This window comes from Brienomyrus brachyistius, chromosome 10, assembly GCF_023856365.1.
Source record: "Brienomyrus brachyistius isolate T26 chromosome 10, BBRACH_0.4, whole genome shotgun sequence".
Taxonomy (NCBI): domain Eukaryota; kingdom Metazoa; phylum Chordata; class Actinopteri; order Osteoglossiformes; family Mormyridae; genus Brienomyrus; species Brienomyrus brachyistius.
In genome coordinates, this window is record NC_064542.1 from 7,770,670 (window position 1) to 7,794,320 (window position 23,651).

The following is a 23,651-nucleotide window of genomic DNA, read 5'->3' on the forward strand; positions in this document are numbered from 1 at the left end:
GTTCCCTACCCCTGCTCTAGCTGACTAAACATTGTCTCGTTTTCTATGTTCGTATTGTGCTGGTGATTGGTATTCGGATATATTCATGGTTGTTATTTAAAAGGAAAAGAAAGCAGGTGTAGAGAGTCCTGTGATGATACTGTTGCTTATATACTGCATACAGTGATGAGCCAGAACTTTATGATTGTGCAGCTCGGCTTGATGGCCTCTGTGACGTCACACGATGGTTCTGTTACCGTTTGTGTCGTAGTAGCTGTTCGGTTGGATCATGCCGGACAGGATGGCCTTCACTCACATCCGGTATTGACCCGTTCTCACCGCCCAGCACCTTGTTGGTGGTTTGTGGTCGTTCCCTCCTCTGACCGCTCTCAGTAGCTGCTCACCACGGCCGGCCATCAGCGCCACACCAGCCTTGCCGTTTCGGAGATGCTCTGATCCAGTCACCGGGCCGTAATGATTTGGCTCTTATCAAAGTCACTCGGAGCTTTACTCCTGCCCGCTTCTTCAGTGTTTGACATGTTGACCATGAGTACTGAATGTTAGCTTACCGTCGAATATGTCCAAGACCTTGATATGCACTGTTTTTGCAAGCCAAAATTGTTACATATGAGGATGGTCATAATGTTTTGGCTCAGTGTTTATACTACTTACGGTAATAATCACTGTCTTTATGAATTTAAGCTTACAGCCTGTTGACATATGCGACTTTAGCCCGCAATTCCAAAACATTAAGCATGGCTATCGCCATCCCAGTTCCGGTAGCTAACCCTGGATCAGGCAGCAGGTGGGCCAGGAGCCTCTCCCACAGCACAGGGTACACAGCTGGGGTCCACACTGGATGGGATGCCAGTCCATCCAGGCTCAAACTGGCCATTGGAAAGTTCAGGAATTTACCCGGTGGGCCGGTCTTTCCTCCCCAACTCATCCATCTATCTCGGTGTGTTTCTAGGTCGATGGCAGGAGATGATTAATGGATAAAGCTCTGTTTTGTCATCAGCGGCCAACCAGATGATTCAGTAAAATAGACCAAAGGGACTTCATCACCCAGCACACGCAATCATACACTATTGCTGGTTTAGAGATACCAGTTAACATGATCGGACGTCTTTACTCTTCAGGAGAGGAAACCAAAATCCCTGGAGGTCACTACACAGACTGCCCATTAGCGACTCCACACTTTCTGACTCATCACTGCTGGTGCAGCAGTACATTAATGCAGCTATCTTATTGGGTAGCCGCACCTCTCCAGCACTGGGAGGATCTGAATGGCACCATGACTCAGCTTGCTCTCCACGTGACACACATTTCAGTTTCCTTCGGTTCTGGTGTGTCTCTAAACTGCCCATCGAGTGAGTTTGTATGTGTATGTGATGGACCAGCATCCCATCCAGGGTGCACGTCAGCCTTGTACACTATGGCTGTATTCACATTGCAAGCCTCATTGTCCAATTTCTTTTTAAGAATTTTAAGAATGTCCAATTTTTCATTTTTGCTCATATCGGATTTGCCTATTTTGATGGTTCACATTGAAAATTACAGTAACTCACTTGACAGGGCCCAAATAATATAGCATGCTACTACTTACAGTATGTACTAATGAACCATGAACAAACTCGTAGTTACATACTGATCACATGTTAATTCATCGTTAATGAACCGTGATGCATGTTTTATTTCAAGTAGTTACTATATTTGTTACTATAATTCTGCAAACCTTCGTGAACTACTGAAGGAACAAGTAATGATTAATGCAAGTGAAATACTCATATGTTTGTTCATCATTAATGAATCTTGACAAATCTTTCATCTCAAGTAGCGACTATATTTGTTCATGATTTTGTACTTCAGTAGTAACTGTGTCATTACTAAGTATTTGTGCACCATCAAGTAGTCACCATAATTACAAGTGACGTGCAACTGGAATGTAATGCAGACCGTAATGTAATGCAGACCGTAATGTAATGTACGCTTTTGCACAAGTCATCTGCATCACCAGCGACAAAGAAATGCTCAGTGCATGCGGATGGATTCCGATCTGACTAGTTCATACCCCATGACCATGTATTAGAAACATATCCAGACCAGGACCGCGTATGAAAGTGACACAAATCTAATTTGAAAAGATTGGTTTCGTGTCTCCATGCAGCCCTGAAACCATCAGATCTGAGTCACATTCATCAGATTTGAGTCACTTTAGCCTGGTAGTGTGAACGTAGCCCAAGCCACAGGAAAGGCCCCAATCTAAGCCTGACCCAGATAAGTGATTAGAAGATGGGGTGTCATTTAGTTTATGATCAAAATACACCTACAGCCTATCCCTGGAAACACAAGGTGTGACATACCCCGGGCTGGACTCCTGGCCTGTCAGTAAGCGCACACACGGAGAGTTTGGGACATCAGTCCAACCAAGCCGCATGTCATTGGAGGCTCGGAGGAAAATGTAACACGAGAGTCAGAGTCAGACTCACAGCCCTTAGGCTGAAGGCCGTGAGCCTCCCCTTCAGCTGCCATGAACGTTTCTGTAGTCACTTGCGGCAAATATAATTCAACAACACTGGCGCCATCTAGTGGCTAGTCAGAAGTTCTGTTTTTGCGAATGTGTTACTAAAAAACGTTTCGCTCATATTTTAGTCTTTTGGTCTCCTATGTTGTCCTGCGATGGGTTGGCACCCATCCTGGGTTGTTCCCTGCCTTGCACCTGTAGCCTCTGGGATAGGCTCCAGATTCCCCGCGACCCTGAGTAGGATGAGCGCTTTTAGACGATGGATGGATGGTCCCCTATGTTACTGGAGGATTTTAAATGGCCTTAAGTCTGCTTAAGATAAGATACGTGGGCTGGGTCTGCAAACTGATCTGCAGGTTTAAAGCAGAAATACCTGTTTGTAGCATTATTAATAACTATACTGTACTTTATTTTCTCAAATATTCACAATTTTTTTTTATCTTTCACCATCCTCATCCATTCAGTTAAGTACGACTCTCGGTCACCCTATGGATCAGTGCTTCCCATGTCTTCCGATCTATTGCGACTTTCAGTTCTGCTATGCTCAGTCCGGTATCTCTTTATCTTTACTTTTTATATAAGTGGTGTTCAGCTATTTAATGTCACTGCTGTACCAATGTATTAAGGTATGTGACAAAATTCTTGAATCTTCAAACAAGCACCTAGCATTTCCGGGGGTCGAGCTGCTTGGAGTTTTTAATGTAGGCCTGATATCCATCGCTGTTGCACCACCAGATCAGCAGTAGTGGGTTTTGTTCATATCAAAGCACATCTGCGCATTTGCTGGCCAAACTACAGGACCTCACACTATCTTCTGCTGATCCTGCCTTTTCTTTTCTCACCCAGGTCACCTTGCCAACTTCTTGTCACGCTGGGGCATCTGCTGGAAAGGGGCTGATATCTGCTTCGAACCTGACCTAGATAGCGTGTGTGTACTTAGTTCAGAGTGAGTACACTGCGAAGTAAGAAAGGAAAGCATGAGGGGAGAGTGTAAGCGTGGGCAGAAAGCCGAACAGCAGGCTGAAGGGGTAGGTGCAGAGATCGTGATGGAATATGAAGGATTTGAGCTAGGATATTATTTCAGAGACGGCTGTGTCGCAATGGATACTACCACATTAATGAAGTTAAATTATGACTGGGAACATCTACAGATGGGACAGGAGAGCAGCAAAATAACATTCAATAAAATTCACCCAGAACAGAATAAATATGGCTTGATCTAATTTCTGTAATCATACATCGTGTTTACTCATACATACACACTATATGGCCAAAAGTACTTGGACACCTGCTTGTCCAACATCTCACTCGGACTCAAAGGGTATTAATATGATGGTTGTCCACCCTTAGCTGCTATAATAGCCTCTGATCTTCTGTGAGGACTTTCCATTAGGTGCTGGAACATCGCTGGTGGGATTTGCTGCCATTCCGGTTGGGTATTGATGTTGGGTGATCAGGTCCCTCTCTGAGAGCTTGTGTGGTTTTATATGTGACCGTGTATATGTACGCTGTTTATTTTAAAAGTGAATAGATATCAATGTTTTTGATTTATAAGCTCCAGACTGAAGGTGTCTTGTTACATGTACGTAAAATGCTCATAGACGGCACACAGTCTTAACTGGTATAACAAGGAGAAGTTATTTCAAGGTCAGTCATCAGTTCATACAGAAAAACACGTATCAGCCATGTCCGGAGACCTCTGGGGCATTAAACTGTCCGTCTGTAAGAAAATGTCATAAGTATATTTTCAGTTTTTATCACGTTAACATTTTACAATCTGTGCTTTTGCGTGTTTTCAAAAACGATGACAACTGTACACATAGTTTAAGTAACATGCTAACCTTTTTTTGCTAGGGTCGAATAGAAGTCAGCGTTTCGTTTTTCTTCAAAACATTTATTTGTTATTTAACACCCTTAAATTCATGAATGGTATGTATATCGTGAGAGGAATGTTAACGCAGAATATATTAAGAAAAATCTGTCAGCCATGACACTCAACATTTAAAAGGTACGCTATATTGCTCCGTTAATATACTTCCAATATTCGTTTGAGCATTTTTATTTCACACTTCCAAGGCATGCACATCTTTAACATAGTCAACAAACAGGATGCTTACTGTTGGAAGCAGTACTGATCCATTTCAGCAAAGTCATACATCTTACGCCTGGGATTATTTCTTATTTTTCATTCCCTCTGCCATCTATGTTTAAGCTTCATATTGCTTCTGCATTTGCATGTCACTTTCATAACATGAACCAAAACCTTCAGTTCTGGTGACCACAATCTATGCAAGTCCCTTGACATGCCTTAGTGACTACAGCTGATGCGATTACAATTTCGTTACCGAGATGAGCAACCATGATTACCGCACAAATCCAACCTCCAAACTCACGTTTCACGATGCAAAGTTTCGTGATCAGGACTGTTGTGCAACGTAAACCTTTGTGTCAATCAAGTCCACCACCACAAAGACAACTGAATGAATGTTCTTCACTTCAACAGTAATTCATTATTTTCATAAGTCTGCTTTGTGTGTGGTAATGACTAACTGTGGAGCACTCCAGGTAGGCTGTCACATGAATAAGGCTTACGTTCTCTATGCAAAGACTAAGACGGCCCTGGTGGGATTCACGGAGAATCAGCATTAAAACATTCAGCATGTGTTGAACTGGAAATAATTAAATCTGAACTTTTAAATGCGTTTTCATGAATAAATCCAAACATCAAATAGAAATCAGGTCCAAATATGATGAGATGTTTAAGGCACCATTCAGCCAAAAACCAAAATAAAATCTATAGACGTGAGAGTATACAAAATTACATACTGTAAAAAAAAAAAAAAAAACACATACTTCCACATGACCATTGTCTAATTTTTTTTTGTTTGCACATCCACCCTCAAGTTATTTAAAAAAAATGCACTCAGATGCAAACAACTATACTGAGTAGTCATGCTGTTCGGGGATCTTGTAGAGCTGAGAGCTAAATAATTTGGTCCAAGTTGGGTTACAGCTGTGTTTGACACATACATTTTTCAGGGTAAGGTTGGGAATTCAAGAGTTTGCACTGCCAGTGCTGCCAGTGCTATATTCTTCTAGAAAATTGGAAATTGTACATCCAGATGGTCTGTAGGTTTCAAGTCGGGGTGGATTCTGAGTGAAGACGGACTTTATGAACAGAAAGCAGACCGATGGTTGCATTTTCTCCTTCTGTCCTGGCCGCTATGCTCTAATCGATGTACTGGGACAGCCAGCGGAAACCTTCGCCATAGCCTTGCCTCTTCAGAACACTGCACATGAACACCTCCAGTGGCCTAGTGTTCAGCTCCTTCATGGGGATGTTACCCTGGCAACAGTAAAAGGCATCTCATCACCACTGTAACAGTTATAGTTTCATATGTCAGAAAGTCAGCCAAAACTGAGAAGGAACACGCTACCTTGCCTGTGGTCTGTCCATACAAGCCAAACATCTCACGCAGCCTCTCTTCACCAATGGCTTCTGGTCGGTCAATTTTGTTACCAAGGATCAAGACAGGAACATTTCCAATAGTCTCATCTGTCATAAGGGCCTAGAGAAAAGAGACACGAACAGCACAACATCCTTCAGAGTCTGCATGAAAGAGGCGCAGGTTTGCAAGCTGGCTAGAGATCATGCTAACAGCCGGTAAGGCCTTCTGCCGCCAGTGGCGAGACCAGTGCGCACACTGTCAAAGTGCACAGCATGGCTCGGGGGCTTTGGACACTGATCCCAAAGCAGGCAAAGAAAACTAACACTGCCCACTAAATAATTATTTCTTAAAAGCACAGCAAACTGCGTAGGAAAATTCTGTTCCAAAACCGAAAAATGCATGCGTTACTTAACTAAAATACATTCTTTTGTAAACGCAGCACATATTTCTAGTATAAGAAAATGTTTTCTAATGTTAACTGCACGGGTTAAATTATCACTGGAAAACCCCACTTGGGAACAGCAGCACACTTCACATACAGACTGGATGAAAGTCGACATTGACTATCAGGTTTGCTCCCGTAGAGGAAGGAGTAGCTCTGTGGGCGTTGAATCCAGTGGCCCGAGTTCAGATCTCAGCCGGCCCTCATGCCTTCAAACAATTTTGTTTGGGATGACTCTGAAGTACGTACACTAATGAAGAATTAACCATCTTTTTGATACATAGTACTACAGTGTTTCCCAAACCAGTTCTCGGGGCACACTGGGTGGATTCACACTGGATGGATTCACAGCACGCCTGTTAGGTATTTAGAGCTCCTAATATGTCAGGTGTTCTGGGAACTGTGATAAAACAAAAATGTGGATCTGTCCAGAGTGCCCCAAGGACTGGTATGAGAAACACTGCAGTACAGTTTTTCACATTGAAAACAATATTTTCAGTATTCAGTGAAAATTTAAAAATTGGGCCATTCAAATGTGATGCTGCCAGAATACTATTGATTTTTACTGATTATTAACATTATCAACAGCCAAAGCTCCCTGGCTGGTATTGGTCAACAAATGGCAGTCAACGCCATATATGAAAGCACACAAAGCCTGTAAGATCACTCACATCAAGCTCCGTCTTGGACTCCCCCAACCTTGACAGGTCTGCGCAATCCACGAGGAAGACGATACCGTTGATGGCCGGGAGGTAGTTCTTCCACACTCTCCGAGCTGGACATGGAGGGAAGAGTAAGGGCCATTCAGATACATGGGCACAGCCAGTGCACTGAGAAACAGAAGATGTGGACGAGCCAGGAGGCTACCTTGTGCATGACCACCCAGGTCAAAGGTGGTAAACGTCATTCCCGCTATTGTCAGCTCTTCAGAGGCTGGTAAGAAAAACAAACAAAAAAAACTGTACTTGGGGAAATGCCCATTCAGCCCTGAAAGACCTTCCCAGTGTTTTCTAAATCAGTTACGGTTTTCAAAGTCTGCTACTGATATTGACTAAACCCATGCAGATATAACACTGGCACTGGAACTTCACTGGATCCAGAACAAGATTTTGTCTCAACCAATCAGCCGAGGATAAAGAGTCACAGTCACAGAGTACTCAACTGGTTGGTTGAAACAAAACCTTGGTCTGGATTTGTACTTTCTGGACCTGAACTTTCCACCTCTGTTCCTAGTCACTTAACATTCACAATTGTGTGCATCTGTACTGTTTTACTGAATATTTGACTTGCGGTATTTTCATTTGCCAGAACAGGTCACCACATTCAGATGCAACACGCCTTACTATTTGGATACGCCATCATGGTGCTATTTGATTACACTATTCAAAGCCGGTCGAGGCGACTATGGTGACATGCAGAGACTGACTCACTTGGGTGCAGAGTGGGCACATGTTGTCCCAACCGGTCGTCTTTCAGCATGTGCAGCAGTGTTGTTTTCCCAGCATTGTCTAGTCCCAGGAACACCAGCTTGCCAGACTTTTTATACAGTCCTGTAGAGTGGACACGCAGTAGTAAAGGAGCGCAGAGAGGCTTGGGTCTGCCTATTCTGAGTCAATGCGGCTATGTTCTGTGCAAGCTAACAGCACTGTCTTCATCTTGCAGTCTCCTCATGCGATGCTATCCAGAGCCTTTTCAGCTCTGCTGTCATTACTTAGCATGTCATTATTTGTGTACTGCCCTATAGACATGATAATCAATGAAGGTAGCTTGCGCAATGTTACAGTAATGCAGCATACCTCTGCAACTGGCTATGTCATGGTTCCATTTGGTGGGGGGGGGGGGTTGCCGAAATTTCAAAATACTAGAACAGCATTGCTTTTGAGAATATTGCAAACATTGGATATATGCCAAAGCCTTGCTTGGTGTCTCAAAAAGCAAAGAGCCGTGAAAATGGCTCACTGAAGGCGATTATTTATAATGATCCGATGGTTAAAACCTCTACGCCTTCTGTTTGGTTTAAAAGACAAACAAGTCACTACGTCAAAGGACACATGTTATGTTGACTTAAATGCTTATTAGGTCTGTGCATTTTACACCTTGAAATTACTTTAACAGACAGGTGTGCCTCAAAATCTTTTGCTAAACACAAAAATAAAATTGCATTCTGGCAACATAAAACAAGAGTGATGCTCTTACCTAGAAACTGTAGTACACTACTGAAGCCACTGTAGATCCAGTCAAATATGAAGGACATTATCTGGACGTTAAGTGTCCTGGGGGAAGAAAAATGAACAGATGACATTTCTGGGAAACAAAGCGAACTCCACTGAGGTTGTATTTTGAGAGTGATGCCCCCAAAAATCAAGTCCAAAAGGAAGACAAATGACACTGAACTGTAAGCAGTCTGAGTGAACAATACACACTGAAGTTTAATCAGAAGACAGCGGAGGCTGCCGCATATAAAACCAACACTTAATCTGCAGCAGTAAAGGCGGATGGAGGTACCAACCGTGGCTCCGATTGTGAAACATCCTGGCACTAGTGTACAAGGTTCAATGGATCAACAGCAAATAACTGCAACATACACGTCACTTACCCTACGTATGACCTGACTATAAATGAATGCAGACAGCATAGGTATATGCCCTGAATGTTTTCGATTTAAACAGATTATCTTGAATGTTAGTTTTTGTACTGGGCTACCATCAAGTGAGTACAAAGTGAGAGATAAATATTACCTGTGTATATCTAAATATTTTCTACGACTATATACTGCGCTAAAACTATATTATTTCAATCCGGGTAGTGCATTTACAACTTCATACCCATCAATGTAGTCGGAAATCGAATGGGATTCTAATAATTTACGATTTGGAAATTCGACATTAAAACGAGGTCCGATCTTCAGTCGCCGTTCAACATTGTGATCCTTTTAAGCATTACAAGAAGAAATTTATTTTTGAGGAACGTCGGATATATGTCGATGACATGGGAAACGTAAGGCGGCCGCGGTTGTGACCATTTATTATTCGAATAGTATTTTAAAATGCATTTGTCGTCGCTGTTAACATCAACAACAAAACTTCTCCACTGGTCCGAAAATGGTAAGAGTCCAGCTGTAACATGACTGCGACTTGAGCACAGCAATAAGAGTCAAATTTGTACAATCGACCAGATATTAAATGTAGTAATCAGTACGTGCATCGCAGACTGTTACAGGATCACCGATCACTGGAGTCGTGCACACCGGCATCTCAGGCTAACTAGCGTCTAGTCAAACTAGACTATCAGACACCTAAAACTGAATAGCTGGTTAACTATGGCCTGTTCGGTTTAGGTTGCCACACGCTCACACATCCACCATTTAGAGTCAGTGAAGAAAAAGAAAATCAGAAACAGCTGCGAATTGTGTGTCTAAGAGTTAACAAGCTAAGCCAATAGCTAGGCTCCGAGGAACCAAGAAAACCATAAGAAACAAACGAGAGAACTGGGCGAAATACTCACTTATTAGCTTTATTGTGAGTGACTAAATCGTCTCGCAAGTAAAATAAAGAGCAGGTGAACCCTTAATGCTGTATGTCCTCGGGTCGCCGTCTGCCACCTCCTTTTTTGCCACACAGAGCCACGACACACAGCAATGGCCGCCCGCCTGCGTTCATGGCGTCTTCTTTCCTGACGCGACGCCCCCGCGCCCGTTTTGGTGCTCGGACACGCCCTCTCTTCGTTTTCCCGATGCTGCCATTGGCTGGGAGACACGGAAGCGTAACCATCCTTCAGATTGGTTGTCTACCGTGTATCCCTAGAAACACAACTTCACAGCAAAGGTCTATCGTGTTTCGCCAAGCCGGCCACCCCAACTGAAGGGGTGTCACAGCGACGTCCACTTTGTGTTGTGACCTGGGATCTGAGATAGAAAATTTGTTACGTTTCATTAAGGATATTTTAAGGTGTCTAATCCTACTAGTTCTCAAAATACACCAGCTGTACAAGAAAGCATCACCAAAAAAACTAATAATGGAACAACTAAAGCATAAGAGGTAAGGAGCATGCTCTGATTCCAGTGCATTGCTGCACCCACCACATGACAAACCACCTCAGGGATGAGAACCTGAGTGCAGCCATGTGGCAGGTGATGTCTTGGAATGGAGTGGTGGCTCTGTGGTTAGGGCTCTGTACCAGCAACTGGATGGTCATTGGTTCAAATCCTGTGAATGCCCAGAGTGATCCTACTCTATCAGGCCTTTGTGCAAGGCCCTTAACCTGCAATTGCTTTGTCCTTGGTATGATGTTAATCTACATCCAGCCCTATAAGGAGGTCCTCCCACTCACAGGAAATAACTTGGGGGTTGGTGGCAGGATTAGCACTTCAGCCACCAGAAAAAAACTCACACTGGTCTATTTGGACTAGTGTGGTGCTGAGGTATAACGTAAGGATACCTGGAAAACAAGGCTTCTAATGAGGGTTGGGCTGTAAATTGTAGTTTGTTATAATATACTATTTTAACTTGTTGCACCAGCTATAGGGGGATTACACCACATTTCTCACATCAGTACCTCTGTTTACTATAATTGCAATAAGTTTTGAATAAATTTGAATTGAATTAACAGTATATTTGCTGTTTTATGCTTGTCCCTCCAAATGTTTTATCCTGCTAGGGAGTTTTTCCTTGCCATTGTTGCCATTTGCCTGCTCTCTGGGGGAACTGGAAAGAGATCATTTAAAGTGTTTTGAGACAATGTAATGTGAAAATGTGCTATACAAAATAAAATTGAAAGGAATATTAGTTTGACACATACAGGAGCACACAACAATTTTGGTTATATTTTAAAACCAGATACATACATTCCCAAAGCACCCCAACGCCTTTTCCCATCAGAATGCTAAATATACTTTTACGCTGAACTTGACAGAGGGAGGGAGCCGGGCACTGGAAAATGAGGTCATCAATCTGCGCCAGAGAAGTTTTCCTTGGTCATTGTTCTATAGGTCTCGCGCGATCTTACTGCTGCATCTTTGTGCTGTGAAACTACCGGAGTGAATACAGCACAGTGCGAATTTTATAGCGTTGTCCGGGAAAATGGAGACTCCTGGGGAAACCCTGAACAGTTCGGATAAAGCTTATGCCTCGAAACGACGGGCAGAAATACGAAGACGAAAACTGCTGATGAATTCCGAAAACAGAATGAACAGGATTATGGGGTTTAGTAGCGGCAGCAAGGACGACGGGGATGGTGAGTCGCATGCTATCTTCACTGTATCAGTGTTTGAGAGAGATCATCTCGTTTGTGAGGTATGGCGAACGAAAACTCTAAGTTAACATGTTTATAGACTTGGGTTATTGCTCAGTTTCTTTTGCAGAGAATGCATTGGGTATTCAAGCATTACTATTATTATTGTTATTATTCTTTACATTTGGACAAGTTCTAAGTTACGTTTAAATACGAACTACCTTGAGGCCGGTCCTAGTTACCGTGGTAACAGGTAACTAGGATTTTTCGTTACAGGTAATTTTTCGTTAGCATCCTACTACTGCATAAACGATGACGTTAGCGTCGGTTCCATGTGAAAACCTACGCTGTATGGGGTCACATTTAGGTTGTTTTCACTTGCCTTTGTTAGCATTTTCTCCACAGTACATTTTGTTTAATGAAATGCCAGTACAGGCGGCTCCATATTAAATATTCACTATGCTGGTAGTGATGAGTGATGGCACCTCCACGACAATAGCAAATGCATGACATGGAATCCTGCTTTTCTAGCAGACGTTAAGGGCCATGTGATGGAACACATGATGCACATTGATCTGGACAAAACAGACGCCTGGTCCTCAGCCATTTCCTCGACAAGGCCGGCATCATTCTCCAGTGAACTTGGAGGCAGCCGCCATAGCGAGGGCTTGGAGAGCAAGTGCTCTCTACCTACCCCCGATATTAGGGACATGCTGGGGGGCAGCGGAGAAGAGGAAAGCCCAGGGGAGCCCCGGCAGCGAGTGCGAGGGGATCTGGCTGGCGAGGGGCTCCCACACTCCCCCCGCCGCGGCCTGCAGCAGTATCTGTCGCGTTTTGATGAGGCCATGAGGCTCCGTGATCAGCTGGCCAGTGAGAAGCCGGCCCAGGATGGTGCTTCGGGTCCCGAGGAGCTGGAAGCCTTTCGTATCTTCCGGCTTGTTGGGAGTGTTGTTCTAGCTATTGCCGTCAGGGTATTCATCTGCAAGTACTTGGTAAGCTGCCTTTGTTTACTGTCTTTCTGGCTATCGCCTTCCTGGTTTTCTCCCTGAAGGGTTGAATGAGTTAAAGCAACTTTTAAGAGCAATTAACTGAAATCCTTTTTCTTGTTTGCAGTCCATATTTGCTCCGTTTCTTACACTGCAGCTTGCTTACATGGGTTTGTGCAAATATTTCCCAAAGGTGAGTCTCATGTTACTGTTTTTGTGAATGCGTAGATCTTTATTACCTTTGGATTATCAAGTCATATCACCCAGAATGGCGTGTAATGCTGCACGTATAACAGTAGTCCATCGAAATGGTGGAATACAAAGGAACAGTATTCACAAAGGCTCGTGTTAATTCTAATGTAGCAAGATATTTGTAGGGATGCAGCGATTGCATTTTTCTTAGCCGACCACGATTGCCGATTTATTTTAAGCCCGACCTGCCGTCACCAATCCTTGGCTAATTCCAATTTTACTAGTTAATTAGCAAACTAAACATTTTATCACTTATTTAGTGATCTTAGCTTTTAGCAAGAAAAATATTTAAAATAACCAGTTCAAATTTAAAATGGCTTCCCAAGTGTCATTTTAAATTGGTTGTTTCAAATGTTTTAGGGTTAGTTTTTCCACAGACTTTTTGTTCACCTCTTGCACACTGCAAATTCAGTGTCTTCATCCCACACTGTAAAGGACCTCCAAACAGTGGACATGTTTCCTGAAAGTGTTTTACTGCACATATCACACACGCACAAACATTAGGAGGAGGGAATATGAGGGTCAGGGGACACGACTGCAGATGGATGTATGGGCTTGGAGTAAGACTGGGCAGTATTGCCTAAGTAGCATAATATGATGCTTTTGGATATAATCAGGATCCACAGCATAGATCAATATTTTTGTTGCCACCCGTTGAACAAACTATTCCTTTGCGAAGTTTGCAAAATGCAGTAGATTGGTGCACATCAGATTTTGCAAATACAAACCGCTTCCACACAATCAAAGCAGAACTTCTTTTGGAACCAGTTCTTCCCCATCACCCATGCCACACACACTATTTGACAGCATCATCGACCAGATTGTGCACTGTGTTGTTTACCATGTGACACACATACAATATTTTTTTAGCAGTCTAATGGTATATAAAGTTTAGTTTTTCACCGAGTTAGCCAACTGGTTAAAAAAGATTAAGTTTTTAATTTCGGATCTAGCCGCTATATTGAGATCAACAGAGACAGGTAATTGACCAAGAAGTGAGATGTACGGAGAGTGCTGAGATGTCATGCAGGATGAAAATGCTTTGTTTCATTTCAGTCTGTTTTTGTTGCAACACTATTGTAGCCTCCAGGCATCGTATAATAGGATTATCTGCTCACCATAGTTATTTGCCTTACTTGTACCTCACTATAGACAAAAGTGTCTGCAAAATAAAAGTATATTTAAATGTAGTGTTGTAGTGCGACTCTTGGCAACTGGATATGATGAAATATCATCACCATTTCGGCCATCAATATTTGATATGAAAATGTTGGCTGGTAAACTAATTGATTGACTCATTGGCAATATTTAGACTCGTTGGCGCATCCCTGGTTATTTGTAGAATGTGTAGGAAAATGACGCGTCGATAAAATTGATTGGTCACAAGAACCAAATAAAAGATGGTTGTACATTTGATTGCAGGGTGAGAAGAAGATGAAGACCACGGTGTTGACCGCTGCCCTGCTCCTGTCGGGAATCCCTGCTGAAGTCATCAACCGCTCCATGGACACTTACAGGAAGATGGGCGACGTCTTCACAGACCTCTGCGTCTATTTCTTCACTTTCATTGTGTGTCACGAGCTTCTCGTTCTCTTCGGCTCTGAAGCGCCCTGATGGCTGCTCCTCCGCTTTTTCCCCAGCTTCTGGGTTTTGCTAAGTGTTGTGGTCTCCCTTTTCCATATTCCGGACTGTCTCCACTCTTCTCGTTTGCCTGGGCGTCTACCCACCACTGCTGATAATTTCACATTTATATAAAACGCCTGCTAGTTAATTTCAGTTGATGGTTTGTATGACTTGATAGTTGATGAATGGACCCAAGTATTTAACTGAAATAAAATTGTGTTTCTGTAGACTTATTCTGTGATGGGACTGGAGATGTTTTTGACCGCACACAGCTCGACTACCTTATATAAGCTTGTTTAAGTTCTCTCTGAGCTAAAAATGTATTGTAACACATCCTGTTGAGTGTCCTGCACAGAAAACATCACTTTTTAAGGTATGCTGCTGTTTTCATTTTCTTTCTTTAGAGTGTTCTGTGATATTAATAACTTGGTCGATGGTTGTGTTCTCTGTATGGCTTATGTTGTCTGATAGTTATACAATCCATAATTGATATTATCTCTCCATGGGCCAGCTAGTTACTGATTTGTCAATACTATACAGTATTGTGTGTGTTGTACGTTATAAAACATCTAAATTATTTAATTTTATGTAAAAAATGTTTTGAGTAATTAAAGTTGAGTTTGTTTTCTTTTTAGAAATCGTTTTTAATATAATTTGTGTTTTCTTTGTAATTACTGCTAGCTGATGGGAAAATATTAATATATAACAATATAACACATAAACTTGGTAAGTTTCCTTTTCACCTGTGTTTCTGTTTTTAGTTTCAGTTTTTAGTCTGGAGCCCCTTTAGGTGTGATGGTAAAAAAAAATAATATCCCATAGTAATTCATGCACTCCAGTTACTAATTCATGAGCTTGAGTTAGTAATTCATTCCCTCAAATTAATCACCAATCGGAGAACACAAATTAGTGACTTTAGAGTGCAAGTTAGTAACTTGAGCGCACAAATTACTAAGAGATATTTTAAAGTTAAAATTCCCCTGCATTGTAAAATGTTACTGTAATCTGCTTGACATACTGCTGTGCAGACACTTCTGGGAACCTGAATGGGCTGGGCACGTTCACTGGGGTACATAAGTGATGATAAATAAAAACCTCTCTCTGTGTGTATTTCTTGTTTTTTGTATCCTGGATATATTTTGCTCGGTTAATTAGTACCTAGCACTATAGCCATACACTTTTGCCTTTGTGTGCTCAATTTGTACCACCCTGGTTCTTTTTGTGAAAGTTGCATATTTTGCCTTTTCTTTCCATATGCAATTTTCCTCCTTCAGTGAATTGCCCTTGTGTGCGTATGTGCTGCTGACTGACATGCTGTGCAAGTTGTCTTTGCCTTCTGTGCCTTGTGTGTCCTGCAGCTGACTGAGATGCTGTGTAGTTTGTCCTTGCCTTCTGCCCTGTGTGTCCTGCAGCTTATTGACATGCTGTGCAGGTTGTCCTTGCCTTCTGCCCTGTGTGTCCTGCAGCTTATTGACATGCTGTGCAGGTTGTCCTTGCCTTCTGCCCTGTGTGTCCAGCAGCTGACTGACATGATGTGCAGGTTGTCCTTGCCTTCTGCCCTGTGTGTCCTGCAGCTTATTGACATGCTGTGCAGGTTGTCCTTGCCTTCTGCCCTGTGTGTCCAGCAGCTGACTGACATGATGTGCAGGTTGTCCTTGCCTTCTGCCCTGTGTGTCCTGCAGCTTATTGACATGCTGTGCAGGTTGTCCTTGCCTTCTGCCCTGTGTCCAGCAGCTGACTGACATGATGTGCAGGTTGTCCTTGCCTTCTGCTCTGTGTGTCTTTCAGCTGACTGACATGATGTGCAGATTGTCCTTGCCTTATCTGTGTGTCCTTAAAGGAGACCCCCTCCTCACTGTCATCCTGTACTGATTATGGAAGCTGGATCAACACATGTGCAACTAATGACATTTTTACCTGCACCTCAAATTTTACACATTTGTGAAAATGCAATCCAGTTCATTGTAGGGGTTGCTGGCTAACTTGTGTAAATAGCTGATTATAGCTTTGATTTAATAAAACTATTAACCTTTTTCTCATAACTACAATTAGGAATTTGTGTATGAAATTATTTCTAAGATGGTTTACACATTAGTGTGGCATGGTGGTGCAGTGGTTAGCACTGTTGCCTCACACCTCTGGGACCCAGGTTCAAGTCTCCGCCTGGGTTACATGTGTGTGCAGTTTGCATGTTCTCCCCATGTCATTGTGGGGTTTTCTCCAGGTACTCCAGTCCCCCCCCCACCAGTCCAAAAACTGGAGTTGCTAAATTGTCCATAGGTGTGCATGTATGAGTGTGCCCTGCGGTGGGCTGGTCCCCCATCCTGGATTGTTCCCTGTCTCATACCCATAGTTTCTAGGATAGGCTCCAGACCCCCACAACCCAGCTCCCTGTCAGAAAGTCCACATTCTTGCTAGTGGGAGTTGGGACGGAGCAAAAATGTGGACCGTCTGTGGGTCCCCAAGGACCAGATCGGGAAACACTGCACTAGGGCAGCATATTGCATGATTGTGGGAGATCAGTTAAGGGAGCCGAGAAGGAACATAGAAATCTCGCACAAATAGAGGTCACACTTGAGCCAAAAACCGAGGGAAACAACATTCTGTCTTCTCCAAAGCCATGTTAAAATATGCATCAGGATTAGTGACTGATATCTAGGATCAGACCAGGATTTATCTGCTAATGCGTGGTAGTTCTGATTTTCTTAATTACTTCAAAGTCCTTTTGATGGGGGGAGGGGGTTATATACTGTGGGTTCCGTCCCCTTTCTGGGTCCCTTTCAAGTCATGAAATCCTGTATGCTTCAATGACTGTATTTCATGTCAAGCTAAAATCACCACCAACACGTGTTACCACTTCTTTAGTGAAAAGTTTTATCTTGCAGAAGTGGTATTATTGCAGTACACTGCATGCAGAATTCAGAAATCATACAGTATCAGGAAGCAAATTATAACAATGATATGGTAATGTGCTTAGGAGTATAGGAGGTGTGTGTGATTCGGTACCTGTGATCGGAAGGTCACCAGTTCAAATCCTAAGATTGGCAGACTGGAATCATCACTGGGCCTCTGAGCACGGCCCTTAACCACAAGAGCGTCAAAGAATGCCTGACCCTGATCTATCTGTTACATGTTACTTTGGATAAAAGCATTTGCCAAATTAATATATGCAAATTGATATCACATAATAGGGCGGCATGGTGGTGCAGTGGTTAGCACTGTTGCCAAACACCTCTGGGACCCGGGTTCGAGACTCCGCCTGGGTCACATGTGTGTGGAGTTTGCATGTTCTCCCCATGTCATCGTGGGGTTTCCTCCAGGTACTCCGGTTTCCCCCGACAGTCCAAAAACATGCTGAGGCTAATTGCAGTTGCTAAATTGCCCATAGGTGTGCACGTGTGAGTGAATGGTGTGTGAGTGTGCCCTGCGATGGGCTGGCCCCCCATCCTGGGTTCCCTGCCTCGTGCCCATTGCTTCCGGGATAAGCTCCGGACCCCCCGCGACCCAGTAGGATAAGTGGTTTGGAAAATGGATGGATATCAGATAATTATAATTACAGGTACATGTCTGAAGAATACCAAAGATCAAATGACTGCTTTATTACACTCCGGCATTCTGACACTTAAGATTAAAAATCATGTTTTTCTAACGAATGTAACGGGAAAGAAGAAATAATAAAAAGTTCAGGGCACTTAATTTTCTAAAAGGGGAAAACTGTAATTTAATAGCAATCAACTTTTTTATATGTATTATTATTAATATTTGGGATCAACTTTTTTATATGTATTATTATTTTTACTTTATTGTAATAATAATGTCAAAAATATAAAAGTTAAACGCAGATAAGTTATACGGATATACAATGACTTGTACAGGTCGACGTAATAGGTTACGTTTTGTCAAGGGGTGGGGTTTGGGCTCCGTGGTGCAGTGACTGAATGAGACCTTACCTTAACATATATATGCATATATCTATATAATATCTATATTGTGTGTCTTCACGGTGTGCGTAATGCAGCCGTAGACGCAGCCTGAATCTAATTAAAATTGCATTATTTATTTCAGCGAGTGTTGCCGCAATTCCCGGTTGGAAGGTGCGCATGCGCACTATCTCCTCCTGCTTTATTAATTTTTAATGGAAATGGCTGCCTTTCCAATCTAAACCTCTCTGCAAAAGGAAAAACCAAATCTCGAAAATAACGAAGGATTGCATTATTCACTGGACTAGAAGGATATTCGATGAAAGGGTAATGATAAACTGCACGCGATTCATTGTAAGAATGGCTCCATTTTAGGTCTTTAATGATGGGAAATATATCATTTTTATATTTAACCCTTTAGGTCCCATGATCCCCAAACAATTAAGGTACAGTATTCGTTTAATATTTTGGTTGTTCTTATAAAAGGTTGTACTGTGCAAGAACCGCGCGTTATATTCAACTTGTATTACTAGTAGTGTACGAGTAGTGTATGTGGTGAATTATGCTACGATAATTTTAATATTGCGTGAGGGAAATAAACCTATTGTTCGCTTACAGTATATTGGGCTACTCAGAAAAAAACATTCGGATTAATATTTGGGTTTTTAACATCTGATAACAGTCTTTCTGATGGAGATGACAGTGTCCGTATGGGTACTACCTGGGCGGAGAGGAGCTCGGGCTCGGACCCCCCGCCGGAGGCTGAGCGGCGCCGCTCCGGCCGGCGTTACACTGCGATGGTGCCGCCGGCCTCTGCCCTCCCTCCGCCCGCTTCCTATTATTGCCGCCTGCGTAACGCTGCCATTTTATAAAGTGCAACTTGTGTTAGTTTTCAAAAGTTAACCAGGTTGTTCTTATTGCTGCCTAGGTTTCATATTAATTAACGTTGTTCTGCATATATTTCGCCTAGTGCCTTGGTTTATATTTGACTTAATAGCATATCTACTTGTCCCCAATAATGACAGTCTCTGCATTTCTGTGCGTTTTCCCATCAGCAGAAAATGATGCGCCAGGTTGCCAACAACAACGACTACTGCATGACCGGCAGGGCCTCCTGCCTGGCAGAAGATGGCCGACACCCGGCCTCTCACTTTGACCTGTGTGCCTCGCAGCCTAACAAGTTCTATCCACCTGCCCCGCCTGCATCCCTGCAGCTGTCGCTGCCTCCGCTGCCTCCGCTGGCACAGAGCCCGCTGAAAGCCGTGTCGTGTCAAACGCTGGACGCCCGCAATGAGACTCATCTCCAGGCAGTGGGGCTTAAAGCCAATGAGGAGACTGATGATTCCAAGAAGAAGAAAGGCACTGGGAGGTCTGGGAGACGAGGCAGGCCTTCGGGGACCACAAAGTCTGCGGGCTACAGAACAAGCACTGGGCGCCCTCTGGGAACTACAAAGGCGGCTGGATTCAAAACGAGTCCAGGGAGGCCTCTAGGCACCACCAAGGCTGCGGGCTATAAGGTAAGCCCAGGCAGGCCGCCGGGCAGCATCAAGGCGCTGTCTCGCCTCAACAAACTGGCCTATGGGACCTGCAGTGGTGCCGCTTTCCCCTATACAATGATGCACAAGCAAGGCTTGTGCGAACCCTCTGGCAAGGAAAAGGAAGCTAACGAGTGAAGTGTGGCCTGTCCGTCTGCCACCTGTCGTATCTGTGGCTCTCTGATATAAAGGGTGTTTAGATTGGCAGGTATTTTACTGTCTATCAGCCTCAAATGAACCTTTTTTTTATTTTTGGTATGTCAGTATGTTAAACTTTGTGTTTAAAATGAGACCCATGGTGATATCACATTAGAGAGGTCACCGTTTATCCACTACGGGACTGACCGTATTTGCATTAAAGTTTGCTCATTTTTCTTTTCACGAAAGCTGTCGGTTGCATGCTCGGCTGTGGCAGAATGAGCGTAGTGCTGGATAAAAAGTGTTTGCACATTGATCATTTAGCGTTGTGTCACTGCAGCAGTCTCAGAAAGATATTAAACAGCAGTAAATACTTTAGCTCTTACACTCCAAAACATTTAATTGATTAATGGGCATTTATTAAACACAAATTCTGTATTTGTATATTAAAGAATATTTTTCTGAAGAGTTTTGCCCTAATATACATGTATCATTCCTATGAGAAAAATCACATTACCACACTTCTAGTATGATGGGAGAAAATATTGTGTAAAAACACTATTTAATCTGCAAAGTGCTTCATTTTACTCCTCTTTGCACAGGCTGATAGAATTCCTAAAATGATAGACTTGTTTTAATTATGGCCCATTTTGTGGCTTCAGAACTCTCACACACTCCAAATATTTTCTGTGGCCACCGGTTTGACACACATTAATCGAGGCAGGATTTGAATGACTTGTCAATTTGTTAGTTGTACATGACAAATTAAGGAACCATTACTCACTGTTTTTTATGTGGACAAGAATCTATAGGGAGACAATACTATGAGAATATGTGTCATTTCTAATGTTTCACCAGGTATTTTTTTAAATTCACACGACTAAAGACTAAAATATGAGTGTGTTCTAGGTATAGGTTACACCACATCGAAATAAAAAGAGAAATTCTGTTAAATAATTGTCTACTGAATTTTCGCCTGTGTTTTGAAATCACTGCACAGTTCGACTGAGAAGTTATTATACTGTAGGATATGGACACGCTGATCATTTATTTATAGTAAACATGCTGCTGTCTTTGGGCTTCATATTATAAGTGTATTAATATTTTGGGGGGATTTTCACCTTTCCCGTTAATATATTCTTCTAAGGGAAAAAAGTTATGCTTTCATTTCCTATAGTGACATACACCTTATATACCTTTTTGTGGTTGTGTTTTATTTACTTGGTTTTTATTTTATTTGTATTCAGCTTCTTTGTTTTCATTCCTCCTTGTACTCCTGCTGGTGCAATATCGTGAAATTCACTCTGCTGGCGATTCCTCTTATGAAAATTTAAAGTTGGAGGCTAATGATGTGTTTCAAACAGTACAAAACTGTAAAATCATAAAAAGGTTCATAGGGTAATTAGATTATATTCCACTGTTAACAGTATATTTGCATTTTACACCGCTTTGTCCTGTGGGTTTAACCTTTGAGCACTACATATATCTTTTTATATCTTTCTCATTATCCTTATGATTATCAGTTATTTGCTAATCATTGAATGGTTCGTACCTTACTGGATCATCATTTAAAGGCTTCCCATCTCTGTGTTTTTCTGCCTACCAACTAAAGAATCTAAATTGAGCAAAAAATACACCATGATTTTCACGTAAATTTCTGTGATCTTTACACTTCATTGAGCATGTTGGGACTTGTAAAGCAGATTCAGAGCAGATGAACAAAAATCAATTTCCATTCACATCATTTTTATTATGACATGCATCGTTTTTCGGTTAGACTATTCGGTTAGAACTATGTTATTTAATGTCTGTCAGTATGTCTTAAAGTGTGTGTAATTTGTCATTTAGAGCTTTTTCAAGTAACCGACAGTTTTAAGTGAATAAAAAGCTAAGAGACCACAGTGATGAGGCGTAGGCCGGGCTGTGCACTGGGCAGTGTGTGGCTTAGTGTGCTAAGTCTGTGTGCCTATAACCCCGAAGTTGCAGGTTCAAACCCTGCCTCAGCACATCTGTGGGTCCTTGAGCAAAGCCCTTAGCTCCCAGCTCTCTGGCCAATGCTATGGGTGGCTGCTCCTCACAGACAGCTTGCTCTGTAAAGAGCAAATTGAGGGAGGTGTAAAAAAGAATTTCCTCACAGGGCCTACAAAGGATCCATTGTTATTTACTTTTCTTGGAATCGCACGCTGTATGGCTGTTAAGCTGCCTCTTTTGTTGTGCCCACATCTAACTGTCTTTATTCATATAGTCACGTCATTTTTTCTTGGCATCTACGTTGTTTTAAAATGCACCTTTGTCTGTACAGAACATGGTGGTGAAATTTGCGATGGGTATGTTCCTTTTTGAACATATTACCGGTCCCAGGTAATTTGCTTTTTTGCCACATGTGTTTTTCATTCAGCAGACGTTATTGATATGCAGATATGAAAGCTTTCTATTGGAGATATTCACTTACTGGAATATTCCAGAGGGGACACTCCTCTGTGACCAGCTTGAGGTTAATCCATGAAGGCCTACATATTTGACAGCCTCGGGGCCCAAGTTCTAAAAACTTTGACTGTGTTGTTTTAGGAGTTAGAAAATAAACTAAAAACGACACCAATGAAATGCTCTCCATGTGTGAAACAGGTCGTTTAGAGGGGTCATTTAGATTAGCAATAAATGAGAAAAATGTATGGTACAGTAATGTAGTGTTGCGTAAGAAGCCATTTTACTGTCACTACTACCAAAAATCTGATGCTTAGCCTCCTTACAAAGTTGTTTTGGGCCTATGAACAGAAACAGTAATGGACATTGGTAAGGACTTTCCCAGCTCGCTCTGACGAAGACTTATTCTCTCAACAAACAATGAATTTTGAACTAAATGTTATGTCATGCATTGTTAGCAGTTCATTTGATCAGAGACGGGACTCTTATCATCACAAAGTTGTATTTTTTTCTTGCATGATTGTTAAGTGTGGAGAATATTCGTGTAATAAACAATTGAATATCCTAAACATGATTATGTCTGTTTTTCCCCAAGTATTTTTGACCAAAAAAATATTTGCAAAAAAATTATGAAACTGAACATCGGTAATTAATTGTATTATGAAAACATGTTTCATGTATCTGCTTGGCTTAACCCAATGATTAGCGACAGCTATAGCTAAAAGCAAAGGTCAAAGGTAAAAAAAAGGCAATGACATAATCTTGACAGCAACCAATAATCACACCCAGCCAATTTTTGTTATAATTATTACTTTATATAAGTGTAACAAAAACAATGGTGGAATTACATAATATTATATAAAGTTTTTTCTTTAAACAATGCTATTTACTGAGGAAACTTGGTTTGAAGTTTGCTTTTCTTCTAAAAGATGTAACAGTAGAGCTTGTTGGTACTTTTTACATTCGTTAAACTTTTTACATTTGTAGGACACTGTTCTGAGAGACACCATACAATTAATAAAATCAGCTATTTCAAATGAAAAATGAATGCTCATATATCCAGATTCTTCTGTGTACCATTGTCACTATGCGGCATACAGATATTCCAGTTGGGTGTGGAAATATATGAGTGACACATCCGGCCTTCATA

General features: G+C 42.1%; 3 protein-coding genes across 8 annotated transcripts; 2 read left to right on the forward strand and 1 right to left on the reverse strand.

Annotated features, from left to right (window-relative positions):
* Positions 1-4,546: 4,546 nt before the first annotated feature.
* LOC125750490 (GTP-binding protein SAR1b) lies at positions 4,547-10,079 on the reverse strand. Its single transcript, XM_049028363.1, has 7 exons — positions 9,899-10,079; positions 8,591-8,667; positions 7,825-7,944; positions 7,262-7,327; positions 7,066-7,169; positions 5,941-6,072; positions 4,547-5,849 (listed from the first exon to the last, which is right to left on the reverse strand). The coding sequence occupies exons 2-7, from the start codon at positions 8,646-8,648 to the stop codon at positions 5,733-5,735; spliced, it is 597 nt and encodes a 198-aa protein (XP_048884320.1). The 5' UTR covers positions 8,649-8,667; positions 9,899-10,079; the 3' UTR covers positions 4,547-5,732.
* A 1,242-nt stretch (positions 10,080-11,321) lies between these two features.
* On the forward strand, positions 11,322-15,590 carry camlg (calcium modulating ligand). 3 transcript variants are annotated; one of them, XM_049028354.1, is made up of 4 exons: positions 11,323-11,626; positions 12,155-12,615; positions 12,737-12,802; positions 14,284-15,590. In XM_049028354.1, exons 1-4 carry the CDS (start codon positions 11,473-11,475, stop codon positions 14,473-14,475), a joined length of 873 nt encoding a protein of 290 aa, XP_048884311.1. In that variant the 5' UTR covers positions 11,323-11,472; the 3' UTR covers positions 14,476-15,590. The 3 variants fall into 3 exon arrangements, with proteins under 3 accessions (XP_048884313.1, XP_048884311.1, XP_048884312.1); XM_049028355.1 differs by having other exon boundaries at positions 12,158-12,615; XM_049028356.1 differs by lacking the exon at positions 12,737-12,802 and having other exon boundaries at positions 11,322-11,626.
* A 2,876-nt stretch (positions 15,591-18,466) lies between these two features.
* On the forward strand, positions 18,467-23,070 carry LOC125750488 (UPF0461 protein C5orf24 homolog). 4 transcript variants are annotated; one of them, XM_049028359.1, is made up of 3 exons: positions 18,467-18,731; positions 18,826-18,850; positions 19,460-23,070. In XM_049028359.1, the coding sequence occupies exons 1-3, from the start codon at positions 18,724-18,726 to the stop codon at positions 20,075-20,077; spliced, it is 651 nt and encodes a 216-aa protein (XP_048884316.1). In that variant the 5' UTR covers positions 18,467-18,723; the 3' UTR covers positions 20,078-23,070. The 4 variants fall into 4 exon arrangements, with proteins under 4 accessions (XP_048884316.1, XP_048884317.1, XP_048884318.1 ...); XM_049028360.1 differs by having other exon boundaries at positions 18,468-18,731; positions 19,463-23,070; XM_049028361.1 differs by lacking the exon at positions 18,826-18,850 and having other exon boundaries at positions 18,468-18,731.
* The last annotated feature ends 581 nt before the right edge of the window (positions 23,071-23,651 follow it).